Source organism: Cataglyphis hispanica, chromosome 1 (assembly GCF_021464435.1).
Source record: "Cataglyphis hispanica isolate Lineage 1 chromosome 1, ULB_Chis1_1.0, whole genome shotgun sequence".
NCBI lineage: Eukaryota > Metazoa > Arthropoda > Insecta > Hymenoptera > Formicidae > Cataglyphis > Cataglyphis hispanica.
In genome coordinates this window covers 19,839,824-19,857,507 of record NC_065954.1, presented here as the reverse complement: position 1 = coordinate 19,857,507, position 17,684 = coordinate 19,839,824, and the positions used below count along the sequence as shown (strand labels likewise).

Here is a 17,684-nt window from a genome sequence, read left to right as displayed (position 1 = left end):
TTTAATTTTACGATTTAACAAGTTTTGAGAATAAATAAAAGATCATAAAGCGCGGTTAATAAAATTTCCGCTTAAAAAGAGGACAACCACAAATTTCTCAATTAATACGCCTGCAAGTTTTGACTCATTAATTCAGTTACATCCTGTATTCGATCGCATCGAAGATGGCGTTTACGAAAGAATTTTGGTAATCTTGCAGAATGACATTCGCATTCTGGTTAATGTTACTTTATCTAGATTGCAAGGTACTCGAGATGATTATCTTGTTCAGGAAGGTGTGACCGGCATCGGACATCCGAGTGCATGTCATCGCGATAAGATCGCTCGTGATGCGTGACGCATGATTGGCTATTAAGATCGGCGACATAAGATTTTGATATCATCAACCGAAGTGCGAACATGTGACCGACGCGCGATAAAGACCAACAATTTTGTTAACCAATTTTGAGAGCGTTTCCTTCCTGATCTCTACGATCGCGTTATTTCGCAAGAAAATTGAGAAATTTGTGAAAATTAAATTAGAAAAACCTAACTCGAAAATCTGGCACATTATAAAGAGAGAACATATTTTACACATGAACATGTTATTATTTTTTATCTCTTCGATAAAATAACATCTTTGCTCTCGTTTCCATTGAGATTCACGTATTACCTCCGCGTGATTAAGTCAATAAGAGGTAACACTTTACGATCGATCACGCGACGAGATATCGTTTTCCATCCCTGTTCCGGTCGACGTTCGTGGATTCGCTTGTTTAGCGCCGTAATTCCTCCTGCTCGGATCGGACTAGGACACGACATGTGCGGGACGCCGAAATTGCCGTGGCTCGATCTTTATCGGCGGCACGGCCGAGAGCGAGATACGAGGGACCGATATTCACGGTTCGGCATGGAAGCTCGCCCGTGGCGTCTGATTAAACGGCCGAGTGGCCACGGCTCTAACGTGTGTTTAGAGCGCGCCGCGCCGCCCGTATATGGCGATACGCCGGAGCCGCGGTACCTGTTCGTACCACGGCGATTAGTTGGTATCGCTCTTCGATTAAGGAACGAGCGGGCATCCGATATACCCTGTGCGCGCTCGATCGAACGTCGCGCCCCTCGTGCACGCGTGCCGGATGTTCGGCATGTGCGATTGCTGGATGCTAGACGCACGAAATTCGCGACTCGCGCAGGTGTCCCGAGCGAATTAGGCGGAAAAAGTGCCTAAAAGAGTGCCCTTACTTCTTCTCGTGCTTGCTAGAATATAGTTGCTGATGATACATCAGATGATTAAGAGGACTAATTTTACGGGCAATCGTTGCAATGATTATAGGGAATATTGGCGTGACAATAATTGAGGCGTACACGATCGAATAACGATCTGTGTTGCATCAGACAGGTTTTTTTTAGAAGAAACAGAGGAGTTTGGAGAACTTCAGAAAGATCTCCAATATTCCTTTGTTCTATGGTAAGTGAAAAAAGTGCTATACAGATTTCATTTATTAAAGAATATTTTTTTTTAATTCCTTTGAAAAATAAAAACACATTTTTGATTATTAAAATAAGAAAATTGTCAAAAATTAAGATAAAGAAAACTTTGTACAAAGTATCTATTACGCGATAATTTACTTGTTTGTGCCTGTAAATTGAATGAAGATGTGGAAGGCATGATTTATTAAATATTTAATTAACTTGTAAGATTTCATAAGAAAGAATTTTAAGAAAACTTATAAGGTACAGGGGAAGGAAAATAATCACAAGCATACGAATTGCATTGAGCGTAATTATTCTTCGGTTAATATATTTCTCACGCGACCAAGTAAAAGTTTAATGATTGACTAATATAGGAAAGTAACTAGGTTTTATATATTATATAGGTTGTATATACATATATATTCTGCCTAAATAAATAAGCAAGTAAATTGAGATTTAACACGAACACAATACTTTGCTAGAGCTGTTATTTAATCAGCTGCATTAAAATTTATCACGCCACGTTGCCCATCCGATTTCCATATTTTCCATCTTCCATCCCCTTAAAAATTTAACATAGAAAGTAAATTTAGAATTTGTTTTTTTTTTTTTGGCAGGGGACGGGAGAGAAATCGAAGCAGAAAAGAAATCTTGTCATGTTTTCTCTTTATGTTATATCGTGCAAATTACAAAATGGAAATTTTAAAATCATTTGATGATTCTTACTTCATTAAACGTTTATCCAATTTGTGACAATTTTCATTTATAATAAGCAGCATAATTTTATGATTTATTTTATCAACTTACTTTTGTCGCTTTTTAGTATATTAAAAAAAAAATAATTTAATATTATATTAATAATTTAATATTATATTAATTTAATATTACATTGATACCAAAATTGAATATTAAATTAAATTTTGATGTTAAATTTAACATCAAAGAGAAAGAGAGAGATATTTTTTTACGTTTTCTTTATATGGTCGTTAAATAGAGTCTGACTAAGAATGTAATTGTTAAATTATTATTATTCAATTCTAATAGATTTATACTTTGACAATAAAAATTAGAGTTATGATAAAAATTCATTAACTAGACCTTTATTTATTCGTATTCCGCAGGTTTCGCTCTCAAGAGCGCGATCAGCTGGCCCAAACGATCACGCGAGAGCAATGGTGAGGCCCTCGCAGTAGACGCAATGGACCGGGGATATACGATATGGACGGTAATGGACGGGGATACGCGGGGAATCGATGGGCGAGTCGACGTTAACCGAGAAGAGACCGCCTTCTCTCTCTCTATCGTTTTGTTCTTTTTGCCTTCCTTCTCCCTGTCTCCTCTGGGCGCCCCCCCCCTCTCTCCCCCCTCGTGACGAGCTCCCAGTGAGAGTGTGCACCTACCTCCACCTTCCTTCCCACCCTCGTTCTCCCACGCTGCACCTGTCGTGCGCACGAGAGCGTCGGGAGAGGTGGTAGAATAAAGCTCTAGCCGGGCGAGCGCACGTACTCCGTAAGGTCGAAGCTAAATCCATTTATCTCGCGTACATCGGTGTTACGTACACATTTACGAATAGAAGAAAAAAAAAGAAATAGAGAAAGAGAAATATATATATATAGGTGCCAAACTCGCAGAGACACAGAAGAATTTTCTCCCGATGCTTTAAATTGCTAAAAAAAAGATGAGATTTTTTTTTTTCGACGTACAATGTTTTGTGAAATTGAATTGTAGCGCAAAGTAAATTAAGTTTTACGTTATGCGTAAAACAAAGAAGAGTATCAAGAGCTCCGATCGTATCTTGGATGGTTACTGCAATAATCTGTAATATTAATTATTATTAAACAAGTGTTTATACGACCAAACTGGCAATTTATTGTTTGATTATTATATCACGACGTTTCGACCATATTGTAGCGCTTCGTATATTGGCCAGACAAAAAAACACTTAGGCACCCGAGTCAAGGAACATTGTAATAATATAAAAATGCACGCAAGTAATTTATCCGTAATTAGCAAACACAAATTAAAATTTGATCATGACTTCGATTGGTCAGCGCCTGATATTCTACATAACGAAAAACATGTAAGAAAGAGAGAAATAGCTGAAATGTTTTTTATTAAAAAATTTGACAACACTATTAACTCCCAAAAAGATACAGAGAATTTAAACAACATAAAGGTCGTTTAGTCGATCTCAGTATTCCAAACATAGTGGTTGACACAATGTCAGTTTGACATTTCGATTTTTCTCTTTCTACTTTTTAATTATAACGTAAGTGCTTAATTCTATTTATTTCATTGTAACTTGACTATCATTATTTATAGTATTGTTATTTTAGTTTCACTTGATAAGGACCAAAACCATATGGTCGAAACGTCGTGATATAATAATCAAACAATAAATTGCCAGTTTGGTCGTATAAACACTTGTTTATTAATTTATTTACTGGCGACATTTTTAAAATTAAACATAATTAATTATCATTGTTACTATTCATCAAACACACATATACATACACAACTTTACAAATAATTCTATCATAATACGCTATTACATAACTAAAATTAAAATCCACATTTTATTTTAAAAGCATAATAATTTCGTAAATCATTTAAAAACGTAGAGACATTTTACACTTTTTTACATTTTTATTTTTACATCGTATTGTAAAAAAATATTAGCCAATTACATTGAATACACAATAAGTATAAAGTTACACATTAAATAGTGAAAATTTTATACATTTTTATCATTCATTGTATAATTTTACACGTATTATTCATGTAATTTTACATATTTTTTTTTTTTACAATGTGATTCATGAAAACGCCGAACACCACTTGAAACGTAACCGGGATTCGATTTCGCGTGCATCCGTTATTAATCTTAGTTGGGGGATAGCGTGAGCTAGCGCGAGAATCAAAGGATCCCTAATCTAATCTGCTTGATGCCGATTAAAGGCCGGGATGACGATTCGTGCCTTCTCGAGCGTCCTTTCTGCTTCGGAGAACGACAGGCTCGCTCGCTTACATGTAATTAAGTGTTTCGTTTGGGTGGACCCGATTACGAGACACTTCTAATTACTGTGCTCTGCCGTCGTGTTAGTTCGTTGTTTTGCTTGTTACAGTAGTGGACTTATCGGTGAGCAGCTTAAGCGGCCGCGAAAAGTCCTTCAAGTCTATAAATATATGTAATTATTTATTTGTCAAAAGTTTGCGACGAGAGCCAATTAGCTATTTTCGTGTTCGATGCAAATTAATTGCATCTTCGGGCATAATTAATAATATAATTTTATAATAATTATTTTGGGAGAGTTTTCTCTAATTGTGACATAACATTTTAAGAGAATATATCTATTTATTTTTAAATTGTGGCAATGATGGCTTTTTTATATTCTAAATAAATGCAAGTTTTTTCAATAATGAATATGCGGAAGTAAATTGAAATAAATATCATGATCCTAATTTTGAGTCAAAGTTAAAATATTATTTTAGAATATTATTAAATATATATAATTAATATTAATCATATAATCATAATAGAGTATAATAATAGAGAACTTATATGTTTTTCGCTTAGATCTCGAGTTCCAGCACTACAACGCGAGTGTGATTCTGCAGGGTCCAGGCTGAAAATAAGTCTTTTGTCAGAGAGATTCTCTTTTTCACGGTGCCCGCGGATTAGTAGGCGTGCACGTACACGCCCGCGAGATCCTCTGATAAACGATCCGACATCGCTGGCAAAAGAAGGATCTTTTTTCCGCGAAAACGAGGTTGCCTCACGTTACAGCGTGGGCGGGGTGATCTTTCTTTCTTTCATTTTTTTGCACGCGGACCTACCTGTCTGTGTCGAAGGCTCGATGAAGCGCTGTCCAATCTTTCGTCAAGACGGAAACAGATGACATACATATGTATAAATTTTAATCGCTCACTAGACAGTCATAATTTTGTCGAACACCCTATTTTTATGAATATTATATTCTTTATCAAGATTTATTAAATATTTATCTTTTTTATAAATAAATAAAATGAAAAGTCATGTATGTGCATGAAATTATGTCAATAATAATATATTATTTTAGTAGTGATAATACAATTGCAGATAATATACATAATAAGTTATAAAATTGATAAAAAAACTTTAAGATTTATTGCCACACTGCCAATTGTAAGTACAATTAAGGAGAGAAGGAAAAAAACGTTTAATGAATAAGTTTTGATAGGTATTTATTTTCATAATGATGAGTGTGTGTGTTCTTTATAATCGATCTATAATATACAGCGTAGCATTCGGTTTATACATAATTACAATTATAAATCTCGTTCGTCCTCTTAATGCGTAGCAGTAATGGGTTCGTCGTGTGTGTCGCGGGAGAAGGGAAAACTTCGCTCGCTCTCTCTCTCGGGTCGCGAAAATGCAAAACGAAGGTTCGATAGAAAAACGCGCACCACATACATACGCTCTCGAAGAATATACCTTGCGCGCACCGGCAAATTATACATTTATATATCCGTAGATACGAAAATAAAGTATATATGTACAACCAAAAATTTATATTAGGAGGAGCTCGCACGCTCCACATTCTTGACCGAATGACTTCAAGTAATTTTCCTCGAACGACACAGGAGCGAATCTTCTGGCGCCAATTGATTCCCATGTTGAAAATGGGGACAAGGTGACTTTACAAGTCTAGAGGAGGAAGTTAATCGCGGCAGTGCCCGCTACTGGCCGCTCTGGTGTCGATGTGTGAGTATGTGTGTGTGGTTTGTGTGAAGTTCCTAGGAAACAATAAATAAAATCTATCTATTCTCATTTATCTAGCGCGAAACGCCATCGCTTTGATTTGCTGGTCGATCCATTGTGTACGTCCATCTATACCGATCGGCCAAACGTCTCCTACTCCTCAGCCTTCGAGCTCTCGAGGGTGTGCTCCCTCTCCTTAAAGTAAGATTGCATTTCTTTCTAGCTGCCGTCGTCGCAACGTGATACACATCGCTCTCTCTCTCTCTCTCTCTCTCTCTCTCTCTCTCTCTCTCTCTCTCTCTCTCTTCCTCTCCTCCTTATATCCGGCTTTTTCTTTACATTTACAAAATTAATCGTTAACCATCACGTCGGACGCGTTGGTAGAGCTTAATCGATATAATTACGCGTTTACATCGAAAGGTACTATGTTTTATATTTTATATACAGTGGTAGTAACTGGTTACTGGTTAAATAGTGGCGTTAGTCGCTAAACGTACGTTATCACAACGATGATAAAATTAGCCCTTTGGAACCGCGCCTCTGAATCCGCTTTTCTTCGTTCTTCCCTTATTCCTTCTGTGTGTCAATTCTTTCTCTTTATTCTTCATTATGTTAAATAATTTTGATAATGGGACTTGATTAAATGACACGGCCATCATTCTCGATGAATAAGGGAGATCTAGCAGACGAGACGAAAACTTGGGCCGAACGATTCGCCATGTTCGGTTCTTCGGCATCGCGCTCGTAAAAAAAATGATCGCACGCCATGCGAAAATGTGAACATTTTCAAGGTCAGGCAGTTTAATCGACCAATTAAATTCTGAATTTATGCCAGCCATTCTTATGATTCTTTACAATGATACGAAGGAAATATGTTACGAATATATTCGCGTGCTGTTTCTTTGCTCGCTTTAAAATTATGTATGTATAAAAAAAAAAATCAGAAAATTCACAATTTTCAAAAGTTTCCAAATTTTATATTCTAATTGAGTAGTATTTTTCTTAAAATAAAGATATCAATTAATACTGCATAATATGATTTTAGTCTTCTTAATAAAACTGAATGATTTTATATTTTTATATGGCACATTTTCAAAATTTTTTAGTTTTCTTTAAAAGCATTTTTTTTTTCTAAAAATTATAAATTGCCATGCATACTACGTATTATTCATCTATAATTAAAGAAAATAAGATTTTCAAACATCAATCAATGTAAAATTGTAGAATATAAATAAAAAATTTGTATACATATAAAATTTTTATATACATTGAATAAATAAATTTCGTGGAACATGTAAATTTTGCATACATATATTTTGTACAAATTTTCTATATAGAGTATATATAAAATATAAATAAAAATTTCATTCTATAAATAAATATCAAACTCTCTCTTGATTATAAGTAGAATATTTATAGCTTCAAATTTTGTGCTCTTTTAAATTAAAATCATCCAATTTTATTTAGAATGCCAGAGAAGCTTTAAATATAGTGATGTATGCATTATTATTCAATTCACAATTTGATATTGTCAAATCATTAAAGTATTTTGCACAATATTGTCGATTAATCAAACGAGAGCAGCGATTCAGTGCACGATTTTTACTTTATCATCTCTGATAATGCGTGAAATAAAATTTCCAGATTGACTAGATCAGCCCAACAAATATCCTGACGAAAGAATCTGAAAAATGGCAGGCAGATATTACCACGTCGGAACTGGCTCCATGGGCAGATCTTCGACGACCTTGATTAACGGGGACTACCTCGTATCAGTCACGTGATAGTCGATCATCCCGTTCGCATTCCGCTCGATATTGCACGTTATTATGCATGTCCGTTAAACGTTTTAAATAAGGGCAACGTTCGTGAGGACCGCATCGTCTGCCGACCCTACGTAAAAACGAGATCATCGGTGATCGATCGATTGGATCAAATCGCCGTTAGGATTTTGGCATCACAGTAGGGAATAATAATCTTGTCCGCGACTGCAGAACGAGATCGGTCACGAGCCGCTGCTGGTGGATAGGATCGGCAAATCGCGGTGGGCCTGGGGATCCCTGGAATGCGCATCCCGCACAGCCCTGGAGCCAAAGACACGCTCGCAGCCGGGTATGGTGCACCTAGCTTCCTCTTTACGATCGTCTAAGCCTGGCGAAGACATGGGCGAGGCAGATACATGCCTGTTGCCCTGTTCTTGAGTCAATCTCGTTAGATGGTTCAAGTGCTGATGAGTGAGGCCGTTCAGACCGGCCAGGTGAGATGCAAACGAAGAAAGGCCCGGGAAGGTGGCGCCGAGATGCGGTGGCAGCAGCAGCGGATGCGGCGGTGGTATTCTAGCCGCCAGATCGACTGCGGACGGCAAACTAGGTGCTAAGGGATATGCACCCAAGGCGCCTATGCTGGCATCGGCGTAAAGTCTCGCCAGGAACTCATTATGCAGCAACGGGTTCATCTGCGGATCGTCGACACGCGGTGATAGACTCGGCGGCAGGCTGGACGAGAGTGGTGGACTCGACGAGGTCGACAACAGTTTCCGGTGCAAGTTGAGATTCGCCGAATGGCGATCGCGAGATCGTTTCGAGGGGAAGGCCGCGTTACAGCCGTCTACGCTGCAGCGGTGCATCAGTTTGAGATGAACATTTTGATAATGGGTCTTAACTCCAAAGTGATTCTGAAAGACTTTGCCGCAAGCCGTGCAACGGCGCGGATTCTCGCGGTCGAGCGGCACCTCCTGGGTGCTGACAAAGCCGCCATTCTCGTAACGCGCGTACGTGATCAGGCTATTGTCCGTATCCATGGCCGCTGTGGAGGGTGAGGCGCTGGATGAACGAGAGCCATGTGAGGAGTTGTCCATGGTGGTCTCCTGGTGGATCATGAGGCTGATAGGGCTGGTAGAGCCGCGGCCAGACCTCGAAGCCACCCGCTGCGTCTCGGCGTACGGCATCGCGCATCGACCCTGCGACAAGGACTCGAGTTGACGCAAAGTGTTGATCGAGGAGTCGTGGGAGAGGTCGTCGGCTGTCGTCGGACGGCTGTCGACCGAGCTCGGGGCACGGGGGGGATCATCGGGACGCTCACCTTCTTGATTGCGCAGCGCGTCGTCCGCATCCTCCTCCTCCTCCAATTCATCATCTTCCTCGATCTCCTCCATGGGCTCATCATCGTCGTCTTGCTCGTCCTCTTGGTGCCCCATCTCGTTCACTGCTTTCTTCTCCTCCTGCGCGGATGTCTCGGTAGGTTCTTTCTTCGTGATCGCCTCCTCTTTCGCCTTCGTTTCATCGCTCTCCGCGCTCTGCTGTCGATCTTTCTGCTCAGACGACGTGGCGTCAGAACTCTTCACCGCAGCCACTGAAGTTGTCGTTGTCGTTGTCGTCGCCCCGCTCGGCATTGTGTTCGACGGTGTATTATCGATCTTTGGTTCCGGAGTGATCTGTCGTTTAGGCGATTTGATGCTGCTCGCTCTAGAACTCAAATCTCGTGGCTCGTCCTGAAGTAGATCCTCCGCATTGTCCTGAGAAGAGAGAGTGTCGCGCCGATTATTGGCGGACACTGTTGTCTCGCGCTCTTTATTGGCGGCATCCGGAGAGTGCGAATCTGATTCATGCAAACCGCCTCTGAGATTTCTCGGTGAGCTGGGAAGTATTTTCCGTTCTTCCGCTTCGAGCCTGGACATCGACATGTCTTCTGGTTGATTCTGAAACTCCGCCATCGGTGCCGGCGCAACAACGCTGTCTGACAGACAACGCCGTTGAATTCGCTGCTCCTCGTCATTGGAGGAGTCACCATCCGTGGATGAGGAATGCACTTCTACCGGCACGGCACATCTCGTTGGATGCTGGGACTTCCTCTTGCGCACGCCCCGGTTGTGGAAGGAACTCGAGTTGAGCAAGTGTTGGTTCACGGAGAAAGATTGCTGATCGACCGTGCCCATCGAGTCGTTGTCCTCATTGCTATCCGGATTGCTGACGAGATCTTCATCGGCAGTGTCGCCAAAATAGAGTTTTGGTCGCTTCGCCAGACTGAAGTCAGCTGGTTGCTCTTCATCGTCGGTACGAAGCGGCTGCAATCTGGATGGCAGATTACTAGTCTCATCTTCCGCGACTACGACGATACCGCCGTCGTCGTCATCATCATCTTCTTCGCCTTCCGGTATCATGGACGATGCCTGAGTGGACGGTGAAACTGCGCCGCCACTAGGATACGAACCTCGCACTGATGTCGTGGTCGTGGTAAGCGCCGCGCTCGACATCGCCACTGGTATTGTCGTCGAAGCCGTGGTGGTAGTCGACAGACTCGCGTTCACCGACATTCTCTGCTGCTGCAGCGCCTCATCGTACGGTCTGCCTTGGCTCGCCTGCGTAGACGATAGGTCCAAGTGTTTGAAGTCCAGCGCGCATAACGAGGCCGGTGAACGGAGATCCGGTGGCGGTGTGAGCAACGGGAACGTGCCGAACGGTAGATGATTCAATCCGGTGGCTGGTACGGGGAGTCCAACCTGGGGTGGCAACACTAGGGCGTGCGCCATGGAAGAGCGGCCGTCGTGCGGCGAGATCTTGCGACGTAGATGCGGCGAGTGCAGTTTCGGATTTGGATTGGCGCTGTGCCGATTGCGCGATCTGCGCGAGCTAAACATCATGCTGCAACCCTTGACAGTGCACTGGTGCATCTCTCGCAAGTGCACCGCGCTAAAGTGGATCTTCAATGCGCCCTTGTCGCAGAAAGTCTTAAGGCAGACGTTGCACTGCACGCGTTTTTTGCCAGTGGTAGGATTGATGAAAGGCGTACCAAGGTTTGGCGGTAAGTTCGCGGCAGCGCTCCACTGGCTGCTTGGCCGTTTGCCCGGCGAGTGTGGCTTCCTGCCAGGTATACCGGATGGCCTACCCAACGGCGCGCCCTGAAGGGATAACGACGGATGCCGTTGCTCGGAAGAAATTGCGTGCTTCGACAAAGCGGAGTCTCGTCTACTCAGGTTCAGCGCGCTGTCCGAGTTCTCCTCGTCATCGTCGTCCTCTTCCGAGCCAAACTCACTGCTCTTCTCGCCACTGCTATGCACATCCGCGGGTACAGTTAACCCGGCACCGATTCCGCCGGGAGATTTGCCTATTGGTGGTGGTGGGAAGTGCGTCGGAAAGCTCGGGGGTAGCGCGCCAGAGGAGACGGCTACCGAGAGCGGATGGCCAAAGGTCAACGCCGACGAGGAGACTGGCGCGACTGGCATGTGTGGCCTCTGCAGTTGCGACGACGAATGATGGGGCGGACTGTGAGGGCTCTGTTGATTCCTCATGGACTTCCGATTCTGCAGGAGCTGCTCCGCGGACGGTGGCGGCGGCGGCAACGGCGGAAACGCCGGCAGCCCGAGGGTGCCCAGTTTCCGGAAGTCGAACGGTTGCATGCTCTGCAATCGATTCAACGGCGATACCGTTAAGTGCGAATCCAGAGAACGCGGGGGTGAATTCGCTCTACTGGTGATACAGCCGATTGGATTCGCCGATGACGAATAATGCTTCTGCGCCGTGGGCGACATCGAGGAATGCGAAATCGACGACGGTGGCGGAGGCGGGGGCGGTGGTAGCGGGGGCGGCAACCGGGAACCCGGTGGCGGTAGCCCGCAATGTAGCATATGCAACGGGGGCGGCAAGTGTGCTAGTGGCATCGTCGGCGGCGAAGGTCGTCTGCTCGGTGACATAGCATCCGTACCTGGCGTTCCGGCGGCCAGCAGCAGTTGCTGCACAAACGGACGCGTCTCGGCGAACCTGAGGAACTGCTGTAGAACCAGCGGCTCCTCCTCAGCCGAGCAGATACTCCATCGGTCCAGCACCGGGCCGTTTTGCGAGTCCTGCAAACAGAAGACGAAATTGATTAATCTCTTGAAACTTGAAGAAATGGTTTCGTCGACAGGATAAGTCAAAATAAGATAATGAAACAGAAAAATTATTTAGTTTCAAGAGAAACATCAGACGATGACATTTGTGTGATTACATTGACAGTTGTGTCATTACTTGAATCTATTTTAAGAAAAAATTAATTACACCCTTATATAAAATATAATTATTATACCATTGCACATAGAAATAAGAATTCTATTAAAAAATTATCGCCTAACATCTCCTTCAAAATCAAACAACTTTTGTTTCAAACAGTTTTCAGAAACTATTTTCTTGAGATACTTGTATGCATTTATTTTTTTATTAATGACACTCTGTTGAAAAATTATAATTATTATGTTATTTTCTTTTTAAAAAGAAAACTACACCGAATTATCTGTACAGTATATTCTAATGACTTTTTAAAGTTTTCTAAGCAAAATTGCAACAATGTATTATGATAATACATCGTCTTTTTTACGATGAAACAAAGGACAAAGAATTTTTTCAAAGTAATTTCTTACAATGTTCATTGCATGTATTCGTAAATTGCTGGTGTTCACGATTACACTCTTTAATGTATGCGGGAAATCACGCGGCAAAGAATATGCGATATCGTCGATGGATTCGCATAATCGTCGACGGTGGACGAAAAGCTTATTCTTCTTCGGTTGTAATTATATTATCACAATAAAAATACTTTTCGTATTGTCAACCGCAGAAGGTCAGAAATGGACACGTTCGCGGTCCGTTACTTTTGTGAGCGCACAAAAACCGACTGATAAATAAAAAGGATTGATTGATGATGCTTAATGTAGCGGGTAATTAGTTCTGCTTTGCCTGTTAGCAGCGAGATTGCATTTAAACGCGTTAAGGATTTAACCTTGCATCTCAACGGATATTATTGTACATACTCGATTTGTCTTCCTCTCATACCCGCTATTAACAATCCCCTTTTTGCGATCGAATTTTAGCGATTTGTCATCGCACTCCGTTAAAAAACCTCATGTATTTAACAGTACGAATGATCCCTCAACAAAAGTTGCAGTCAATCTCGGAAGTCGTTTATTCTTCGCTGAAAATAAAGTAACGAAAATAAACGCAAAAAAATAATAATGGTTGTATATTAAAAACACACATCACGCTATATTTAATATTCGATATTTTATTAAGAGATGTTTTATAAGAGCTAGGCATCATTTCCTTTTCGCTTGTTCGTTTAATTCCCAATATTTTTACTAGATAACATTTGCAGAACACCGGATGTTTCTCGTTTCTTTGTCGCGATTTCGCTTCGCGATCATGTTACTTGATAAAAGTTTAACTTTTCGTCTTGGCCCCTCTCGCTGAGATACGTATCCTGCCGAGAGAAACGTAAATCTGGCGATACGTTTTCGACGTTCCACACGAACGTCACATATATCGCTCTCGTATGGAGTCACGGCTTCTTATAAATTCGGGATGGCCGCGTATATGGAGCGTGAGTCTTTCTCTCTCTCTCTCTCTCTCTCTCTCTTTGTGATTTGTTTATTTATGCATTCCGACGAGCCTCGCGGACGTAACGCAGGACGCCTAGCACCGCGACGCTTTTCGCGTCCCGTGTATATTTCTTCAAGCACGCGCACGCGTCACCGTATGCGTATGTCGTACGCACACGGCCGGAAATGTGTATGCGAACACACTCGCCGGCCGAGACACTCGTGATCGCCGCCACTCCGGATTCGATCGCGGGAACGACGTCGTTATTTCTCGCCCCGGGCTAACCGCAAAAATAAAGAATGTCAGACGAATGCTGGCGATCACGCCGGCAGATATAATAGGCGCTGCCACAAAGTTTTTGTTCTCTTTGATAGAATCGATTCGGCGCCGTCATGGTATATTCGGCAGTATCTCGATCTTACAGCTATTTGTGCTCCTTCTTTTTTCATAAATTAAACAGTATACATATAAATAGATATATCTATATATACATATAATAAGAAGTAGAGAGAACACTCTCTACTTCTGCATAAAATATAAAATTTGAATCTATATTTATTCGGTGAATAAGAAAAGAGAAGATATATTTGGTCCAAACGGATCGAAAAATCTTAGAAAAAGCGCGGAATATAGTAATTGATATATATATATATATATATATATATATATATATATATATATATATATATATGATATTTATTGATGATATAAAAAATTTTTTTATTAAATATAAATTAATAACGCGTCGGTTAAAAAATTTATTTGCTTTCTGTTAAATTATCACATACGCGTTAACGAGAAATTTTATATAAAAAATTAATTTAGTTTAGCAAGGCACACACATATACGCGTTAAGATGAGTAAAAATCCAATTTTCCTAAAGATGTTAAATGACGTTTGTGGAGAAAGTCTACGGCAGTATCCAAATACGAAAATAATTGAAACCTTATGAATAAAAAGACAATGAATAACGTGCCGTTACGTTGCGAAGTATAATTTTCGGATTTTTATTCTCTAACGACAGTAATCAAATCTCAACGCGACAGCTGTGACGTCCCCGTACCGTATATTATTTCTCTTGTAGATCGCATCGAGATTATCGTTTGATGATGCACGAGTAATGTCACACCGTTTCTCATGTGTCCACAAGTGCGCGATGACGTTTTCTCGCCGGTTGCTTCCCGCGATAATCGGCTCGTCTCCGCGATGCATGCAATTTAAGAATTTTTACGCGCATTGTGATACCAGGTACGCGGGAATTTATTACGTCGTTCTTGGCATTTATCTTCTCCCATCGATCATCGCGCGGCGAAATTAAAAATGCGACGAATCTCGCGTTGCAACGGTATTATGCTTTATTGAAAGTTAAGATTCGACCAGTCAATATCAAATAATCATAATTTCCTTATAGATGACGAGAGCTTCTGGTCGATTCAGCGAACTAAAAACAATATTTTTTTATTTAATGAATAGACTGACACTTTTTTTGTAATTCTCATTGCATACCGATCGCAATGGAAATTCAAATTTATCGAAATTATACTACAATTTTTACCAGCAATCTTCTGTCGTGTTCTTTGTGTAAACATCGAGATATGATCTCGGAATTGGAAAAGAAAAAAAAAAAACGAGCTACATTCCTGAGACTTTACATCGCGTCTATCATTTACAGGAACTGTCGATTCTTGAGAGGCAATCTTGAAGGCCGAGGATGCTTTTTTCATAGATATTTCACGAAAGATTCGACGGTGTGCGCGTCATCATTCACCCGCGGCCGTGTTATACACACATGCGTGACGTTCGGGGTGGAGGGACGAAAAAAGGATTCCGCGAAGCGCTTAAACGTCTTTCGTCCTTACGTGAAAGGATCCAAGCAGTCGTGTCTGAGAACGCAAGACTACCGTGTACACCGTGGGACTCGAATTTTAATCCCGCACGCGAATGAGGTTCGTTCCGACAACGCTCGATCTCCCCCCTCCCCTCCCTCTCTCTCTCTCTCCTTCTCCAAATTCCGCAACGTGGAATTTCACCGTTTTGAGTGCTCCCGCGTGTCCGATGGGACACAAAATGAATGTGAAACGTGTGGGCGGTGTAAATTATGACAAAAAGAAGTTTTGATGAGGAAAATTAAAGAAGAAAAATTCTTATTATATAAAATAATTCTGAATTATACATATGTGTAAATCTTACAATTAGTTCTCATAATGTAATTACATAGACGTAATTAATATACTGAAATTAAGAATACGTCTTTCGACTTCTATATGCTGCTTAAAAAATTAAAATTGAAAATTAACTTGCTTTTTCTTAATAAAAATTATTCAGTCTACAACGGTATCTCAATCCTGTTATAAAAACAACATGTTGTATTTGTTCATTTTAATTTAAAATGCTGCTCATCGATTTACCGCAATTGCAAAAGTACATTATTTATATTAATAATTAAAACTTATTTTTAATATTTAATTAATTTGAAAATTCTCTCATCACTCAACACATAAGTATATTTTTTTAAATGTGCACGATTTTACAAAGTACATGCGACGATAACAATAAGTGAGCAAAATATACACGCAACATACATATATATTTACAGTTTGCTTTGTCGTTCGGAGATACCTTTAATTAAAAATTCGGATAGATGTAATTAATTTAAATAATAGGATGTGTGCACGTCTCTCAACGTTTCACATATACGAAACGCGACGCAGGACCCTGGGAATTTTAGTGGCTGGTCTACCCAAGAATAAAGAAGGCGTTAAGAACAAGAAGCGTAGCATTACTGCGTTATTGCATAATGGATAATTACGAGAGCCGAAGACGTAAGATAAACCTCGTTTTACTCGCTCGCTCATTACGTTTCCCTTAATCCTCATATGTTTCGCGTATGTTTCGCATAATTCTTGCCTCCTTCACGCAATTCCCTCTACGCTGTTTATTTTGTATTATTACTTTTTAAACGATAATGGCAATCTCATTTAATCAACAATTTTAAAAAGTAGCAAACTTTTCGGACAAATTTTTCATATATACGGATCGATTCTTTTCTCTTTAATTTTATTTCTACCAAAAAAATAATTATTTTAAAAAATCAATAGATATATTATACACTATATACTATATATATATATATATATATATATATACTATATTATCTATATAATCTATATAATAGATAGATATATTACCTTATTTGTGTAGATAAAGAATAATCAATTTGTGATTACGTTAATTTATCAAGTATAACGATGACAGAGTCACGGCAGCGGAATATGTAGCACGGACGAAGACGGCGCGCGTGTATTGGCAGGCCGTTCCAGTCCGTGGTGCCATCTGGCGATGCACGCAAATTACCGGCGCGAAGTACGACGCAGTTTAGTTTTCACCGCGAAAGAAGCTGCGGCGGCGATCGACGCGGAGGTGACGGAAGGAGGAGGGAGATCAGAGCGGCAGCGGCGGCATCCGTGACTGGACACTGCATATGATTTCACGGTAAGTGGGCCCTGTCTTATTCGTGGGTAGAAATCGTAAAGATCTCGCGTGGATATCCGCCGCTAAATTGGATTGCAGCTACCTGCGTCTATCCTCTGTCCTCCTGCTCTCTCGTTCACGTTTTATCTCTTTCTCCCCCTCTCTCTCTCTCTCTCTTTGTTGCGACCACCGCAACTGCGCTGTTTTATTTCGACTTTACTCACGCGCTCTCGTTAGCGTTGGGACGATCGCGGACGAAGAGAAACTGTCGGCGAAGCCGTCATAGACGCGAAGAGCTCGGCACGTCGTAAAATGTAATCTCGATGCAACACGAGGAGTTTCACCGAGGTTACCGGGAAAATGGCGTCTTAAGCGCGACTGTGCGCACCTTAACGATTTTATTTTTGCAGATTTTTTTACAGAAGAATAAAAAAACTTATTTTTTTAAATGGCGTGAGATTTTAAAGGTCATGTGTTATATAAAATCATGGAATGTATAAAAATCATTAAGTTATATTTATATCTTGTCTAAAAATAAATTAGTTTATTCCGGGATATAAGTTTCTCTTAATATTTTCAATATTCATCGCTATAAATATGCAATTCAATTTCCACTTCTTTTTTCTTTATATATAAATATTGTCATCTCTTCGTACCAGACAACTAAACTCGGA

The 17,684-nt window shown here is 40.9% G+C and overlaps 1 protein-coding gene and 1 long non-coding RNA gene across 4 annotated transcripts in view; one reads left to right on the top strand and one right to left on the bottom strand.

The window, feature by feature from the left end:
* Positions 1 to 7,484: 7,484 nt before the first annotated feature.
* LOC126851965 (uncharacterized) overlaps positions 7,485 to 17,684 on the bottom strand; it is a 226,900-nt gene continuing 216,700 nt past the window's right edge. Inside the window, exons 5-6 of one of the 3 annotated variants that reach the window (XM_050596388.1) lie at positions 9,275 to 12,032; positions 8,834 to 9,152 (exon numbers count right to left, since the gene is read on the bottom strand). In XM_050596388.1, coding sequence (XP_050452345.1) covers positions 8,977 to 9,152; positions 9,275 to 12,032 — 2,934 coding nt within the window. In that variant the 3' untranslated portion in view covers positions 8,834 to 8,976. Of the gene's footprint in view, positions 12,033 to 17,684 lie in introns of all 3 variants that reach the window. The other 2 variants (XM_050596370.1, XM_050596379.1) reach the window with 2 other exon arrangements.
* The window catches only part of LOC126852535 (uncharacterized), a 259,632-nt gene continuing 258,940 nt past the window's right edge, over positions 16,993 to 17,684 (top strand). Inside the window, exon 1 of the long non-coding RNA XR_007687842.1 lies at positions 16,993 to 17,031. This is a non-coding gene — a long non-coding RNA (uncharacterized LOC126852535). The remainder of the gene's footprint in view (positions 17,032 to 17,684) is intronic.